At 43.0% G+C, this 16249-nt stretch overlaps 1 protein-coding gene across 2 annotated transcripts in view; it reads right to left on the reverse strand.

The window, feature by feature from the left end:
* ADGRD1 (adhesion G protein-coupled receptor D1) overlaps positions 1-16249 on the reverse strand; it is a 249784-nt gene that overhangs the window by 207806 nt on the left and 25729 nt on the right. For both annotated transcript variants that reach the window (XM_050923502.1, XM_050923503.1), the window contains 6 exons: positions 14174-14238; positions 12755-12910; positions 9304-9363; positions 7420-7534; positions 5565-5675; positions 1903-1978 (listed from right to left, as the gene is read on the reverse strand). In XM_050923502.1, coding sequence (XP_050779459.1) covers positions 1903-1978; positions 5565-5675; positions 7420-7534; positions 9304-9363; positions 12755-12910; positions 14174-14238 — 583 coding nt within the window. The remainder of the gene's footprint in view (positions 1-1902; positions 1979-5564; positions 5676-7419; positions 7535-9303; positions 9364-12754; positions 12911-14173; positions 14239-16249) is intronic.

Here is a 16249-nt window from a genome sequence, read left to right on the forward strand (position 1 = left end):
CTAGAGCGCTAGAGACATGATTCTGTAATACTAGATACACTGCAAATATTTCAGGTAGCTCAGGTTAATATTAGAAACCTAGAGGCCACTTTTAAACCAAGCATTCCTTAAAAAGTATGCATTCAGGGCTGATCCTTCTCCCACTGAAATCAGTGGCAAATCTTCTACATGCTTCAACGGGAGTAAGAATGGGTCCTGGACTGTCATGTTCTCTCTCTGCAGGAGTTGAAACATGGGAATACAGACCTACTCAGTGTTCTTAAAAATGGCAAAATTGGCCCTGTTGTGCTGACAGATCCCTGTGCAAGATCGGAGCCCAAGACTGATGATGATGAAATCATGAACATGCCCCAGAACTCAGTGATTTTAGGCTGAAGGTATTTACACACTGTCTTTATCCTCGCTAATCTTTGACCTGTGAGTCAAGACCACATTAATTCTCTCTCTCTCTGTGGGAGGCTAAAATTATGGTCTATTTCCCTTAATAAATTATAGTGAACATACATCTTGAAAAGCAAAACCCTCAAATTATTGCCTCTATTTCTTCATATCAGTAAGAAATATTGCATGCTGCTGATATAATTCTCTCACATACTCCAGTGAACTACCTTTATTTAATTTATTTTTTGCAGCAAGAAGGGTGCATGGTATTTTTTTATAAAATTAAACTGAGTAGGAAATCATACAATTCTTCTGCGATCATGTTAACATTGCTTCAGCATGATCATAACTGGTCCTAATTTAGGGGCGTTCAAGTGGTTTCAGCAGGGTGCAATCAACCCCCTCTTGTACATGGCTAGATAGGAAGAAGTCCCTGAAATAGACTGAAGCTAGAGTCCTGAAATTTTCTTCTGCTATAGCAGGGAGTCCTGGCATGGGAGAGACTGAGAATCGCTGCCCTAATCAGCAGAGAGTTAAAAAATGACCAGCCTAAAAGGCTAATGTAATGATTGACAAGCACTGCCTTGCAAAATTCCCTGGGAAACTGACTTTCTGAGATGTATATTGCTCCTAGTTTATTTGAACTTATCTGCTAATGATTTCATTGGCACAGTGTATAAAACAAAAAGGCTTTTGATGTATTGTCTGATTTATTATTGCAAAATTAGTTTACAGGTTTATGGGACTAAAATTCATAGCACTTTTGGGAGGGAGAGAGAGGTTATATACTGCTGCATTATTTAAATACAAACAAATGTCACTTTTTTTTTGAGACAGCAGAAAAAAAACATAATTTAAGTTCCATACAAGGCATTAATTCAAGGATTAAATATATGAATCTACAATATAAATTTCTGATGGATCAGCCAAGCATGTAGCAGAAGAGGTTTAGAAGACAGACAGATAAATCACCAAAGAAAAGGTTTTATCCCCAGCATGAAACACATGCCTAACAAAGGGCTTTATTCCACCCCTACAGTTAATGGATAAACTCCAAGGGGACCAGTATCCGGCCCATGATGTCTGATACACCAGCTGCAAAGAACAATTGTTCCCATTTGTGCTTAGTATCCCATTAGGGCCATCATCACACTATTACAGCATGGACAGTTCTAAGATCAGGGGTATCGTTTGCTATGGGGCAGGGGGACAGTTGCCACCCTCTCTCTCCACCAGCTGGATAGGAAGCAGCAGCTGTGGCCAGGGCTGGAGCTGAGTGCAGAGCGAGCTGGGTCCCAGTCCCTGCCCCAGGCCAGCCATAAAGGAGGCACACACCCGTGACTGCCTCCACCCTTCTCCCTACCACCTCCCCACCCTCCTCCAGGATGGGACCAACTCACTAACCCCTCCCCACAGGCAGCTACGGCCTCAGCAGGGAGGCAGAAAAGCCATGCTGACATAACTTTGCCCTCCTCCCCATCCCCAGCCTTTTCTGAATGACGCCCTGCGTAGGATACTTACTTGGTGTCTGTAGGGTTGATGTTCCGGAAGAAACGGTGCATGTTATGGTAAAAAAGGCCCACAATGGTAACCCAAGCTGTGAACAAAATCAATAGGAGAGATTATACTTAAGTGTGACAGCCCTGAGTGAGACACTTTCCTCACCTAGGTATGAAACTTCACATTAATTTAGAATCCTGACTTCTGCAAACCTTCACACCTTTGCTTTAATGGGAATTCCAGTTGCTCCCACAAAGAAATTAGAAGGCAATCTGCAGTCTGCTGTGCAATGTTTGGAACAGAAATCATGAAAGGAAGCCTGACATCTACCTCACCAAGAAAGTATAGAGTTAAACTGTTAAATTAATCTTTCATCCTTTATAAAAAAAAGTCACCTCAGAACAAAAGGCAGCTAAGAGTGGCCATACCAGAGCATCCGGGATGCTTAAAATAATCAGAAGGACTACTTGACTTTTAGCAACATTTACTGGCATCTTAAACACAGATGAGTAGTTTTTTGTTTCTATTATTTGTTTGCTGTCTGCATATGAAGTATTTACAGCTTCACCAACATTTAAGTGAAAAGACAGATGCCCATTTTACAAGTGTCAGCCATGCAATTGTCCTTTATTGTCTTGGTCTGATGGGTTCCAAGTATTTAGAATGTCAGTCGCTTAAAGGCGGAATACATTTTAAAGGCTAGCTCATTTGAACAGCCTAGCAATGTGGCCTGTTAGTTGAAAATGCCATTAATAAGATTTTAGATGGTTTCTAACTCCCTGGAAGATGCAAGTTAAAAGGTCTTACAGTTTGGATTCAGTCCAAACCACTGGACACAATAATGTCCCATAAGAAAATGCCACATCGTGGGAGAAGCTGTAAGTGGTACGGGGAAAGGTCTTTTCGTGTGGTATTTTTGTTATTTCAAGTTGTGTTGTGCTCTCAATAATTCAAGCTTCGCAGAACTCAGAGAAATCGCAAGCAGGAGCTCCCTGCCAGTGCAAGGAAACAAAGCTGTCATCATAAATCAAGTAACTCACACATGGTGGGGAAATACTTCAGTAACTACTGTGCTATATAAAGTAACTAATTTTGTACACTGTATTGAAGAGGACCAACCAGCCCTTGCAGAAAAGTCTCTGGAGGAATCCCAGATGGTGCAAGGTTTGCTAAGGTCCTAACAGGCCACCCAGACTCTGAGCCCTTTTCCCTGAAACAATCCTGGCAGAGGTCACCTTCTGAGGAACTGCTGAGTGATCTCCTTGCAAAGGACCTGATCCAAACCCCACAGAAATTAATGAAAAATGACTTCAGTGAGCGTTGGATTAAGTCCTGTTGTAACACACCTTCAACTTGTTCCATTTGTTCTACTCCTCTATGATGGAGGAAGCGGGAAACAAACAGAGGGGAGGGGTTTGACACGTGGTCCCATTGAATCCAGGTAAACAAAGCACCTGAAATTTCAGTCCCTGAAGTTGGAGGAGGGGAGGAGATTTTGCACACTGCTGCCTCAAAATGAGCTTTAAAAAGCTAGGATGTGGGTAAAGGAAGAGTGCTGGGATACGGCTCTGCTTGCACAGCTACAGGCAGGACATAAGAACCTAATTCTGGTCATTCTTGTTTTAAAAAATTTGGCCACATGTTTTGTTTGGCCCAAAACAAGATCCTCACTTTTTACCAACCCCAAACCTTGAGGTTATTAAAATCCAGACTCAGATCTGCAGTTACATTTTGCCTTCTCGCCTTTTCTCCAAAGCCTATTGTATAGATATTTCCAGGGGCGGCTTTAGGCACCAGCAAACCAAGCACTTGCCTGGGCAGCCCATTTGCAGGGGCAGCCTGGGAGCTGAGAACCAACAGGGGGCTCTGGGAGCTGTAGTTCCTTGGTTAGCTCCCTGCCTATAAATCCAGCCCTGGAACTGGGGGACTTCATGTGGCAGCGTGCTGTGAGTGGAGAGTGGTAGGGAGACCATATTTTAACATTCAAAAAACACGACACTCCAGGGGGAGGGAAGCCCCACCCTGGCACCATCCACTCCCTCCGACTGCCCCCCACAGAAACCCCAACCCATCCAACTCCCCCCCCAACTCCCTGTCCCCTGATCACCCCCTCCCAGGATCCCTGCCCCTAACTTCCCCCCAGGACCCCACTTCCTATCTAAACACTGCTGGTCCTTGTCCCCTGATTGCCCCCTCCTGGGACCCCTGCCCCTAACTGCCCCTTGGGACCCCACCCCCTATCTAAGCCTCCATTCTCCTTGTCCCCAACTGCCCCATCCTGAGACCCCCCCCAACTTCCTCCCCAGGACCCCACCCCCTACCTGTCCCCTGACAAACCCCTGGGACTCCCATGCCTATCCAACAGCTGCCTGTCCCCTAACTGCCTCCCCAACCTCTGACCCATCCAACCCCCCCTGCTCCCTGTCCCTTGATTGCCCCCCCGCCCCCCCCCAAACCCCTGACCCCTTCTCCACCCCCCCAACCCCCTTACGAAGCCACTCAGACCAGCATGTCTGGCTCCGCGCAGCTCCAGACACGCTGCTGCATATGTGTTGCCATGCTCCCCCGGAGCCCACAGCCCCCCCAGCTCCCCCACACACACACCCAGCACCTGCCTTCCAGATTTGAACACCCTCAAAATTCAGGAGTACTCAAGCTCAGTATGGGCAGCTGTTACTTCATTTCTCCCAAATCAAATATACTGATCCACTGTAACTTGCTGTAGAAAAAGTAGGATAAAATTGAGCAAGAAATGCTTCCCAGTGGTTATTAGGACTGGAATTGCTATTTTCAACAGCCATTGCCTTTTTGTTTGTTTGTTTAAAAGGAAGACAGTGATATTGCATTGGCAAATTCCCCATAGAAAGAGTGGAACAAAAGAATAATAAAGGTACCTCGACTTTTCCTCATTTATATAGGACAGTCTTATAATATGCATCCAGATATCCTCCAATCACACAAGCTGAAAATTGTTCCACTTTACTGCAGTTCTGTAACCACATGGGAACCAATCCTGTCTGTGTTTTGTGCACATCCAAAATTCCTGCTGAATGACTCGCCCTGAGAGCGAGTTATCAGTGACCAGGGCTGTGGCGGCAGGAGGGTGCAGGTAGGGAGGGGGGAAGAAGAGCCCAGCGCTGGGGCAGCAGGGGATGTGTGCAGGGGGGAGCCCAGGGCTGGGGCAGCAGGGGGGGTGTGGGCGGGCAACCAAAAAAGTTTTTTTGCTTGGGGCAGCAAAAAACCTAGAGCTGGCCCTGGGTATTCGTTTTTCTTTCCTTCTGCTATTTAGCTCTGTCACTTTATTCTTTAATTCCACTAGGTGTTTTGGGAAACTGTTAGCACAAAAGACAGAATAAGTTTATACTTTATTGAAATAAGTAGTTGATTTGATATTAGAATTCCTAGGAAAACCACCAGTTCTGGTGATTAGAAAGATAAAAACATTAGCTCCGGGAACTGAAGTTGCCCTGATGTAAAATAGTGCCAAGATTAAATAGTTGTAATATATATGACCTAGCTGTATTACTCGAGTTTTTAGAAACAAGAGGAAGTAACATTAAAACAGTACTGAAAATGCAGAGCTAACCAAAATCCCTTGTCCCCATGCAAGAGCATTTCTGGAGTGACTGACTGTCAGGATTAGCTGCCACCATTCTACTCCTCCCTGCAAATCTTGCCCTTACCTTTGTTATGAAAAGCTTCACTGGGGATAGAAATATAACTCCGTCCTTGTGATGGGAAGCGGTAGTGAGACAAATTCAAAGTCTGAGGAGCCATTTTGACCAAAGAGTAATCTGTACAATAACCCAAAAAAAAAAACAAAAAAATGATAAAATCAACAACATTTACAACCTAATTGATTGCAGAACTAGAGTTTACTCTTTTAATAGCTACTGCAAATCTTGACTGTAAAACGCCAGCTGTTTAGGGGGGGTAGGGAGGAGAGTAATCCCCCATTCCCATCAAGAATAAAATTGCTTTCAAGAAGTTTGACTTCTTTATGAGTGGAAAAAGTAGTCTATGAAGTGTTAATATACTATGGCTCATTTGGCAATGTGCACAAACTGAGCTTAACGAGGCACTGAGGTAAGAAAAATTGATTGATACCTCTCTCTTTTTTCCCCCTGACATTTTAAAGACATTATTTTAGAATCTTATTGCTCAATTTTAGAATGTCAGTGACCAGGACCGTGTGGTGTAAGAGACAATTTGCATGTGATTCATGACTTCTCTTTTCTTATGTAGCTCACAATGCAATAGGGAAGAATACCAGAACTAATCAATTATTTGTAGCTAATGCTGGGCAATGTGTTGGACAAGTAGTTTATTCAATGAAAAAAAATGCACCTTTCGTCAACCCCCAGCTATTTGTGAATTTGACATTAATAGCTTTGGCTGTTCACAAAACAGGCAGGAAGTTGAGGTGGTCATGGGGGTGTTTCTGCCATCACCCCTATCACCACTCACTCAGAATTTTTACAGAATTTTCAGTGAATCAGAAAAGTCTATTTCATGTCTGTTCCAGAACAGGGATTTGAGTCTGGGTCTCCCACATCCTAAGTGAATGCCTTAACCACTGGGCTAAAAGTTTATAATTCAGTTCCACCTGAATGGAATATTTTCCTGATTTTTCAGAATTGCCAAACTGAAAAAAAAAGTCAATTATTCATCTAGCTCTCTTTGTAGCACCTAAAGGTCAACTGAGATCAGGGCACCACTGTGCTAGATGCTGTACATATACATATTATGAGAGAGCCGCCAACTCCATGAAGGACTTGCAATAGGTGCAAGATAGATGAAAATTTGTCCCGCCCTTCCATTCTCTTGTCCCCAAATTTAAATTCTGTAGCTTTCAGACACTTACAGCTTCAAAGGCTTGTGTAAAAGGCTTAGGCAGAACTTTAACTGTTCACATATCACTAAACTAAATCCAGAAATTATATACAGGAGCATTCACATTCTCCCCCCAACCCACCGAGCGCCCCCAAAAGACCATCCCCCCAAAAGCCAACAGTAAAAGGAAACTGGATTGTTAAATCAAGCTGATTACCTTTCTCTAAACTAACTGTATAATCATCTTTCTGCAATTTATTCCATTTGTTGGATTAAAAGAAAGAAAAAAAATCCATTTCAACTTCCTTCCCCACACTGACAAGTTAGGAGCAGCCAGCGAAGTAGTATTTATTACAGTCAGCCAGTTTAGAAGGCAACTGAAGATAGGTCTATACTATAATCAAAGGCCTGCAGCCTGGTCACGGCTAGCCAGTGTCAGCTGACAGGTTCTCAGGACTTGCGCTGTGGGGCTCTAACATTGCATTGTAGTCATTCAGGCTTGAGCAGAAGCCCGGGCTCTGAGACCCTGCAAGAGAGGTGGGTCTCAGAGCCCAGGTTCCAGCCCAAACACCTATGGTGCAAAATTTTTAGCCCCGCAGCTCAGGCCCCACAAACCAGAGTCAGCTGACCCAGGCTCTGAGATTCAGTGCTGTGGGGTTTTTACTGCAGTGAAGACATGTTCTGAACATTGCTGTTTCATCTTACCTGCTACAGTTGATGAGCCCTCAACGGTTAGGAGTCGGTTTCGTCCCAGATTGCAGACCACGTGCACCATCACATTGTCAATTGTTTCAATTAAACTTCCAACCACAGGAGCAGTCTGAAAAAAGAACACATTTCAATAATAAAGCAAAGCGCTGGTCTAAAATCCTGTTCCTACTGATCACGTAAGTGTGTCCAGCTTCTGTTAATGGCACATCTTATTTCCCCTTCTCAGGGCCACACAAAGTAAAAATACTGCATGATTTAATATCACTCAGAGACTGATCTTGCGAAGTACCGAGACTCTCCTGAGAGGTGCTGAATGAACCTTGACTCCCATTGCCATCAGTTGAATGGATGATGTTCACCATCAAGCATGATCAAGCCTTGCATTAAAGAAGTTATTTGGGGAATGATTTAAATGCTTGTTTCCATGCATCAAGACTGGTGTCTAAGTCAACAAGCAGATACCACCATCATCAGATCAGGAGTTTAAATATATCTTGGCCATCATTAGAGTTCCATCAGCACTCCCCTAACAAATACCTATTTTCAAGAGGTGTATATTTTGGCTGGAAAGCATCCTTCCAGGCTGAAGCTTGGTATACAATATCTCAGAGTGAGTATATAGTTTTTAAAACATATTTTATTAAATCCATTTGGTTATTTCTTTCAAGAGAAGCTTTCATGTTGGAGAAAGCTGCCAAGTTTCAGCCTAAGAACTTAAATCCATTGGCTTTCCACATCTTTCACCAAAGCCATTTAAGAGTCTACTACAGCGTGACTTGTCACAGCCCATCCACTCCCCCTCCCTTTTTAATGTCCAATCCCACATTCCTGCCTCCTTAAAACTTGATCCTGACAAACACTGAGAAACTCTGGAGCACTTCCCATTAGCATCTCTCTGCACTGCAAAGAATGACACCCAAAGGTCAGCTCCTGCACACTCTTAATCCAGTGAATAGTCTTTACTCATTTGATGACACACATGAACAAGGACAGAAGGAGTGGGCCCTTAACATTTCAGTAAAGTCATGTGGCCAGATTCTCAGCTTATACATAGTCAGAATCAATGGATCTATGCTGATTTACATTAGCTGAAGCTCTGTCCATAATCTTCAACTTGTTACACACTACAAACATTTCCATTTCAACACATAGTGATGTCATAGTACTGGTTTATGACATCATAGCAACAAGATACACAGACGGAGAAACTAAGCTATCAGAACTATCAAAACACACATGGGTCAAATTCTGTTCTTCCTTTCATGGGTATAAATCCAGAACACCACCAAAGGTTTTACTCCAGCATAACTAAAAGGAAAGCTGAGAGCAAGCACTGCACAGGAATGAAGATGAAAGTATCCTTTCAGCTCCTAGTTCAAATGTGATCTTTCCCAGAGTGTTAGTCGGGAAGAATTGTTGCCTGTGCTGTATCCATTTTGTAAATATGGAGATGGCTTCCCAGGCACAAGATACAATTTAAAATGCGGAAAAAGGCAAATGCTTTTAAAAAGTCCTATAAATATCCATATTCAGGGAATACATTAGCTCTTTTACAAGGCCACTTTCAAGAAGAAACTACCAAGTAGGCTAAATTCCATGTAGAAATAATCTTTGTTAAATACCTGTTTCACTGACATTGCCCATTCCTTTGTAAACCTCATTTTTTATACTTTTTTGCCAGTCCTTATGGAATCTCTCAGAGCAGTAACACAGAAGCTATCTTATTTTAACTCTCAACAAGCCATTACAAAATTAACATTTGCTACCTTGACTTTGGATGCACAGATGAGAGCGCAAATAAGTCGTACTGTCAGAAACCCCAGGCTGAAGGATAATATGCAGCTGAATTAATCTACAAATTTAAATCATGTGTCTTACCTCCAATATGCCAATCCAGCTGGGTAACAAAAGAAAGTCTTCGACAGCTTTCAAGAAAGCCTAAAGATAAATAGGATCACATTATCCGATTACTGATTCATCCACTACATCCCTTGGTAAAAATTCAAGGCAGCTGTCTATTAAGAGTTCCACAATTCGTTTTACAAGGACAAACACATTTTCACTGAAGTCACAGAGTCATTCCTGCTTGGAAGTTCTCTCAATCTTTTGTATGGTAAGATTTTAAAAGTAATAGTTTAACAAACAACAACATTACAGTGAATCTCCTGTATTACATCTATTACACCCCAGCTGAGGTCACTGAAAACACTGGAACTGAGTGGAGCTTGCCAGTGAAGTCAATTAAATCCATGTGGAAATGGACATGTTTGCCCAGTAGCTCAGAGCAGGCTGTTAGGAAGCACACAGTATAACTCTGGCTCTTATCATTTGTTTAACCTGATTATTATCTACGTTACACTAGCACTTGGAGGCTCCAGATGAGGCTAGCCACAGTTCAAACACATAGTGAGTGACTGTACCTGCCTCAGAGAGCATCCAATCTAAACAGAAATTACAACAGCTGGGAGGGGAAATGGGCACAGAGAGGGGAAGTGACTCATCTAGGGTCACACAGCACATCAGTGGCAGAGCTAGGACCACAACCCAGGTCTCCTGATCCCCAGTTGAATATCTGAACCTTGAGACCACACGGATCTAGAAATCACAGTGCACACCAAATTTTCTCACTATTTAACTGGGACTTCGGGATCAAAAGGCGAGATCCCTCTCCCAGTCCATCTTATTTTACATTGTATAAAGGGCCCTCAAAGCCCTGGTTCTGACTGGGCAAGGATTCCCATGGTGAAAAACACCATGGAAGACAGCCATAAGGCTCTTCTCTGAGGACCCCTTTGCACACCCAGGCATTGGGGGTGGGCTCAGGCAGTGCTGCACCGATTCCAGTCAGTGCTGCGATGCACAGGAGGCTGCTGCCTATGAGGAAAGATTAAGATAATTGAGCACTGTTAGACTTCAGGAAAAAAAGACAAATGGGGGGGCCTGATAGTCTTCACATAGATTAAGGGCTGCTACAAAGAGGACTGTGATCAATTGTTCTCCATGTCAGCTAGAGGTAAGACAAGAAGTAATGGGCTTAATCTGCAAGTGGAATTTAGGCTAGATATTAGGAGAGACTTTCTAATTATAAGGGTAGTTAAGCTCTGGAACTGGCTTCCAAAGGTGGTTGTGGAATGCCCATCACTGTGGGGTTTTAAGAAGAGGTTGGACAAAAACCTGTCAGGGATAGTCTAGGTTTACTTGGTCCTGCCAAGCGTAGTGGGGTGGACAGGATGACTTCGAGGTCCCTTCTAGCCCTGCATTTCTATGATTCAATTATTCTATAACTCAGACAAGCCCCCAAGGATGTCTAAGTTAGAGGCCCTTACAGCCCCCAGAGCAACCAGGATCAAGATGCCCGTTTTCAGCCATGGATGCAATATCTGTGCTGCTCCTTTGAGAAGTTCAGCCCAGAATTTCAGCCTGAGGGTATAAATGGAAGCCTGGGCCCAGTACACAATCTCCACTGCCAGGTCACATGCCAGGAGGATGGAAGGAGGAGCGCTTTTCCAGGCCACAAAATGCAGCAGCGCTGTTCCAGAGAGGCTTTGTTAGGCCACTGAGGAAGAAGGGAGAGAAATGGGAAGATTCCCGGAGCATCAGATCCTTGGCCTCCTGCTACACCAGGGGTGGGCAAACTTGGGGTTGCAAAACTAGATGGAGGGCCGGGTAGGGAAGGCTGTGCCACCCCAAACAGCCCCTCCCCCAACTGCCCCCTTCAGAACCCCCAACCCATCTAACCCCTCTGCTCCTTGTCCCCTAACTGCCCCCTTCCGGGACCCCCCACCCCAACCGCCCCCTGGGACCCCAACCCCTATCCAAACCCCCGACTCCCAGTCCCCTGACTGCCCCCCTGGCCCCTATCCACATCCCCACCCCCAACAGGCCCCCGAGACCCCACACCTATCCAACCCCCACCCCCCATTCCCCATCCCCTGACTGCCCTCCACGCAGAACCTCCATCCCATTCAACCACCCCCTGCCCCCGGCCCCAGCCCACTTACCACACCGAGCAAAGCATGCAGAGCAGCATGTCTGGCTGCCACGCCAACCAGAGCCAGACACACTGCCAGTCTGCTCGGCAGGAGCACGCAGCGGTGTGGCTCTTCAGGGGAGGGGGCCAGCTAGGGAGGGGCTGGGGGTAGCCTCCCTGGCCGGGAGCTCAGGAACCGGGCAAGATAGTCTCATGGGCCAGATATGGCCTGTGGGCTGTAGTTTGCCCACCTCTGTGTTACACACTGAGCCTGGCTAAGCTATATTAGAACTGCACATGAACAGAGTTTGTCAGAACTAATGCATAATAAGAAGTGTGGCTAAGCAGAAAGTTTATTGCATAGCACTTAACTTGCAATCCTTTATGCTGCCAGACATATGACTACTAGCACTGAGACAACTGGTTGACAGAAAATGATATGCACGCTCAGTGGCTGTATCTCTGGGAATTAGCTACAGACCAACAAAAGACCTAACCCAATCAATCAGGTGAATGGCAGAGTCAGCACATATGATCAGGAATCTGCTGGATAATTCCTAAAGTAGCTTTGCTAAAGATTATCACATTCCTTGTTTCTGTCTGCACATCACTTTCATGCCACACAACATACCATGGGATAGCATGGGGATAGAGAAACAATCATTGGTAAGACCAGCACTGATTACTGTAATAATAGCTTTCTAGCTTGCTGAAAATCAGGGAATTAGCTGCCCATCATTCCAAATGAGGCTCGAGTCATGTTAACAGGAAGTGACCTCTTGTCCTCAATTAGTTCCGACTGCATGTAATGTTTAAAATAATCCACAGAGAAATAACCAAACCAAAAAAAAAAAAATCTTTCAGTTGGACTATGGGCCTGATCCTGCATTCCACCAATTTCAGTGGGAAATTTGCCTGAGTGAGGACTGCAGGATCGAGCCCTGATTTTGATAAATCAGAGTACACAAGAAAGAATGAGATTTTTCCAGGATATAATCATTCCAGAATTCCTACATTTTGAACATAGCAGAAAAGGTTTTTCACAAGAAGTGATTGTCTCCTTCTCAGTCATCCATCTAACTAGACATTTATATTTAACCCAGAACCATGATGCCTCGGGATGGTACCATTTTGTGCCAGTATTACATGATATCCCAACAAGCTGATGAGCCCTGTAATTAAACTAGTCTTTTCCAGTGACAGCTGACCTTTTGCTACTGATTAAAATAGTTGTCTTGGGGGTTTTTTAATACGTATTTTTTATGAACAACAAAATCTTTCAATCTGCATTTTACATTCCAGCATATGAAGTAAAAACAAGATCATTTGGCATCACCCTAAAAACTGAAAGAAACTGACCGCTGTCAGGTTGAAGGCCGTATTTTCTGACAGAGATTTGTTGGGTAAACTGAGTGATATGTTTTCCAGGTAGTGGAGCAGGTCCTCTGGGTACTGGAAGTTTCCTCTCTCCTCGGTCAGTTTAGTTATGATAGGATGATAGGCATCTGTGGAGAGCTAAAAGACAACAACATTGTCTCATCACTTCATGTCCTGGTAACCAGCCATTATTTTCATACTTAATTACACGGAAGTCAAGCAGCAATTTGAGGCCTAATTCTCTCCAGATCCTTACATGTTATGCAAGCAATGCATCTCCAGGGCTGATCATATGTACCTCTCTGGCAGTAAAGCCAGAGAAAGGGAGAAACGGTTTACTGCTTAATCCAGTCTCTTCCTGCACACGAGATAACTCAAAGTCTGGTCTGAGACTCCCTTTCAGTAGCCTGAGGCAGAGTAAATTGTAAGGCTCTGATTATGCACAATAGACCATAAGCATATGAAGATAAATAGATTAGTATAATATGCACATACATTATGATATTCTCACACACACTGTGACAAAGACATGAAACCAATAAATGCGGCTGAAATGAATTTGTTGTCTGCTTGTTCTTTTCATTAGAAATTCAGGTCCTGCCAACCCTGGTTTCCTGAAAGATTCTATGAACAAGAAGAAAACTAACAGGATTTTAATATCACAGATTTCAACACAGTACAATCAGGTTGAAAAGGGAAGTCATTTTTGTTTAGAATATATCAAACACTTTGGTATTTATTTTAAAACATCTATTTAATGCAAGTATCAGAGGGGTAGCCGTGTTAGTCTGGATCTGTAAAATCAGCAAAGAATCCTGTGGCACCTAATAGACTAACAGACGTTTTGGAGCTTGAGCTTTCGTGGGTGAATACCTACTTCGTCGGATGCATGTCGTGCATCCACGAAAGCTCATGCTCCAATATGTCTGTTAGTCTATAAGGTGCCACAGGATTCTTTGCTATTTAATGCGAATACCCCTTTAACAAATGAAAGAAAAAATTCTGTTATAAATCTGGCTAAATGTTTCAAATTACAATTTTTTTAAAAAGGAAAAACATTTTGCAATATTTTCATGATTTTCCCCATTTAATTATTTCCAAAATTTAAATGTTCAAAGTTTTGAATAAGAGACAGCAGAAGAGGGATTTTTTTCGCTTTGACCCTTTAAACCAGCTCTAATCCTCTGTTAAATAAATCACTTTAAAAAAAATTGCCCCCTTTCCCTGATAACTCTAATGAGTTATAAGGGGAGTAAAATGAAAACCAGATGTGACCTAAACCATGGAAAGGCTGCTACCTCTCTGTAATACACACACATTTTGATATCAAGAAAGCAAAAGAGGATTGAGAAATGACGTTATTGTTGATGTTAAAGAAAAGAGTTAGGAGGACTCTCCTACCATGGGATTTGTAGTGGTTGTCATAATGGGCCAGAGAGGTGTTGAAGAAAGCAAAAGTTGCTTGCCTAGGAAAAAGAAATTATAATTAAAAAAAGAAGTTTCCTGCAATAAATATATTTTAAAAAACTAAAACAAAAGATCTGTGAGAAACATTCACAATGCAATTCTGAGAAATTCAAGCCAAGACTATGCAATTTGTTTTGCATTTTCCTGAGTTCCAATATTGAAACTAGATTGGTGTATTTAATCAGTTTCATTTCCTGTTTCTAGTCAGTTTTACTTTCTAATCCTTATATACCGGCTAACACTGTTTCGGCTGGATTTCTAACACTGCAAGGGAGTGCTTTTAAATTTAAAACAAAAAACTGATTTCAATGGAATTTTAAATCCATGAAAAACATCTATACAAAGAGAAGGTGGTTGACACTGTGCATAAGGAGACAGGAGATCCAAGTTGAGTTCTCAGCTCTGCCACAGCAAATCAATGAGACTTAAGTAAATTGTGCCTCAGTACTCCACGTAGTACTACCTCCTTTCTTCCACACTTTATCTTTTCTATTTAGATTGGAAGCTCTTCACAACAGAGATTGTCTCTTATTAGGTGTATGCACAGCACCTAGCACAACAAGGTTCCAGTCTGAGTCAGGGCCTCTAGGTAATAATGTAACATAATACAAATAAAGAATGTATATTTTGAGCCTAAATTTCTTGATGGGGTCAGGGCCGGCTCCAGGCACCAAATCAGCAAGCAGATGCTTGGGGCAACCAACGGAAAGGGGCGGCACATCCGGCTCTTCAGTGGCGGGTCCCTCAGCGGCGGCGGCAGAAGCGCCGATTGTGGCTTCTCCCCTCCACCCCCTGGGGCAGCAAAAACACTGGAGCCGGCCCTGGATGGGGTAGTAATAGGAACATGCCATCCAGAGCATTGAAACACTAGAACAAAAAATCAATGGATGGCTCTTCAGGAACAAAAATCTTTGAGAACTAGGCAAAGGGTGAAGTCCCTGACCCAACTGAAATCAATAGAGGGTCCTACAGAAGTCAATGGGACCAGGACATCACCCGAAGTCAGAACAAAAGAGCATAACAAAAGGATGGTAGCTATTGATGAGCAAGCACGTGAGTCTTGTACAAAACAAGTGGGTATAAAGCCTCAAACCAACCGACATTCCAGTTTGCTTTTAAAATATGGCATCTGCAAGAAGTCTGAGCACCATTTCAGATAATGTCTCCATTAGCTATTTGAGCTGACTTCAAGCAACAGAGAAAGCTGCTTTTAATCAGCCTGGCTTTACCAATAAATGTCACTCGCTATTACTACACTCAGTGAAGGTTACCATATGAGTATGTCATGAATGATTTACTTAGACAAAAAGTATAAACTAGATTTTTGGATGACCTCCAGCAGTTCCACGTTAAATATATTGATTCCATTGCATGTGTCGGATTTATGGATCATTTGTGACCGGAAAAGTAAAACTCACTGTCTTAGAATGTATATTATGCTCATTATTTTGGTATTTGGGCACAATTGTCAGATATTACTGGTATTTGTTATGTAAAATTGCATAGCTATTCATTCAATTTTTTAAAAAGTGGGTTTCCTAATTAAGCTTTTGATAAAGTTAGCCCAAATTTGTTCTAGTGAAACTCCACTGAGCTCACTGAATTTATACCAAGGGTAACTTTGGCTCATTATATAGCCTGCCACTATCAACAACCACTAGTGTTTCTATGGATCATGTTACAATTTCACCAATCAACCTGCATGGACATCAACACTTGTGAGAGCCATGAGAAAGAAGCATACTCAGTAACGCCTACCACAAGTGTTCAAAAATCATGAGCCAGGCCTCTAAAAATAATGGGATTGGCTTAAAAAACAAGTTTTTTTTAAACAATAATACATTTGGTGTCTTTTTGTTTGTTTGTTCGCCTTCCAGCTTCTGAGCCTTTAGGGTCCACTTGGATAAGCTTTTCTCTGTAACCATGAGGCCAAAAACTTGCTTTTGTTTTCTAAATGAAAGGCAAGATTCTCACATAAACACCAGGAACTGGGAATTTAAGGGGGAAAAA

Source organism: Gopherus flavomarginatus, chromosome 15 (genome assembly GCF_025201925.1).
Source record: "Gopherus flavomarginatus isolate rGopFla2 chromosome 15, rGopFla2.mat.asm, whole genome shotgun sequence".
Taxonomy (NCBI): Eukaryota; Metazoa; Chordata; order Testudines; family Testudinidae; genus Gopherus; species Gopherus flavomarginatus.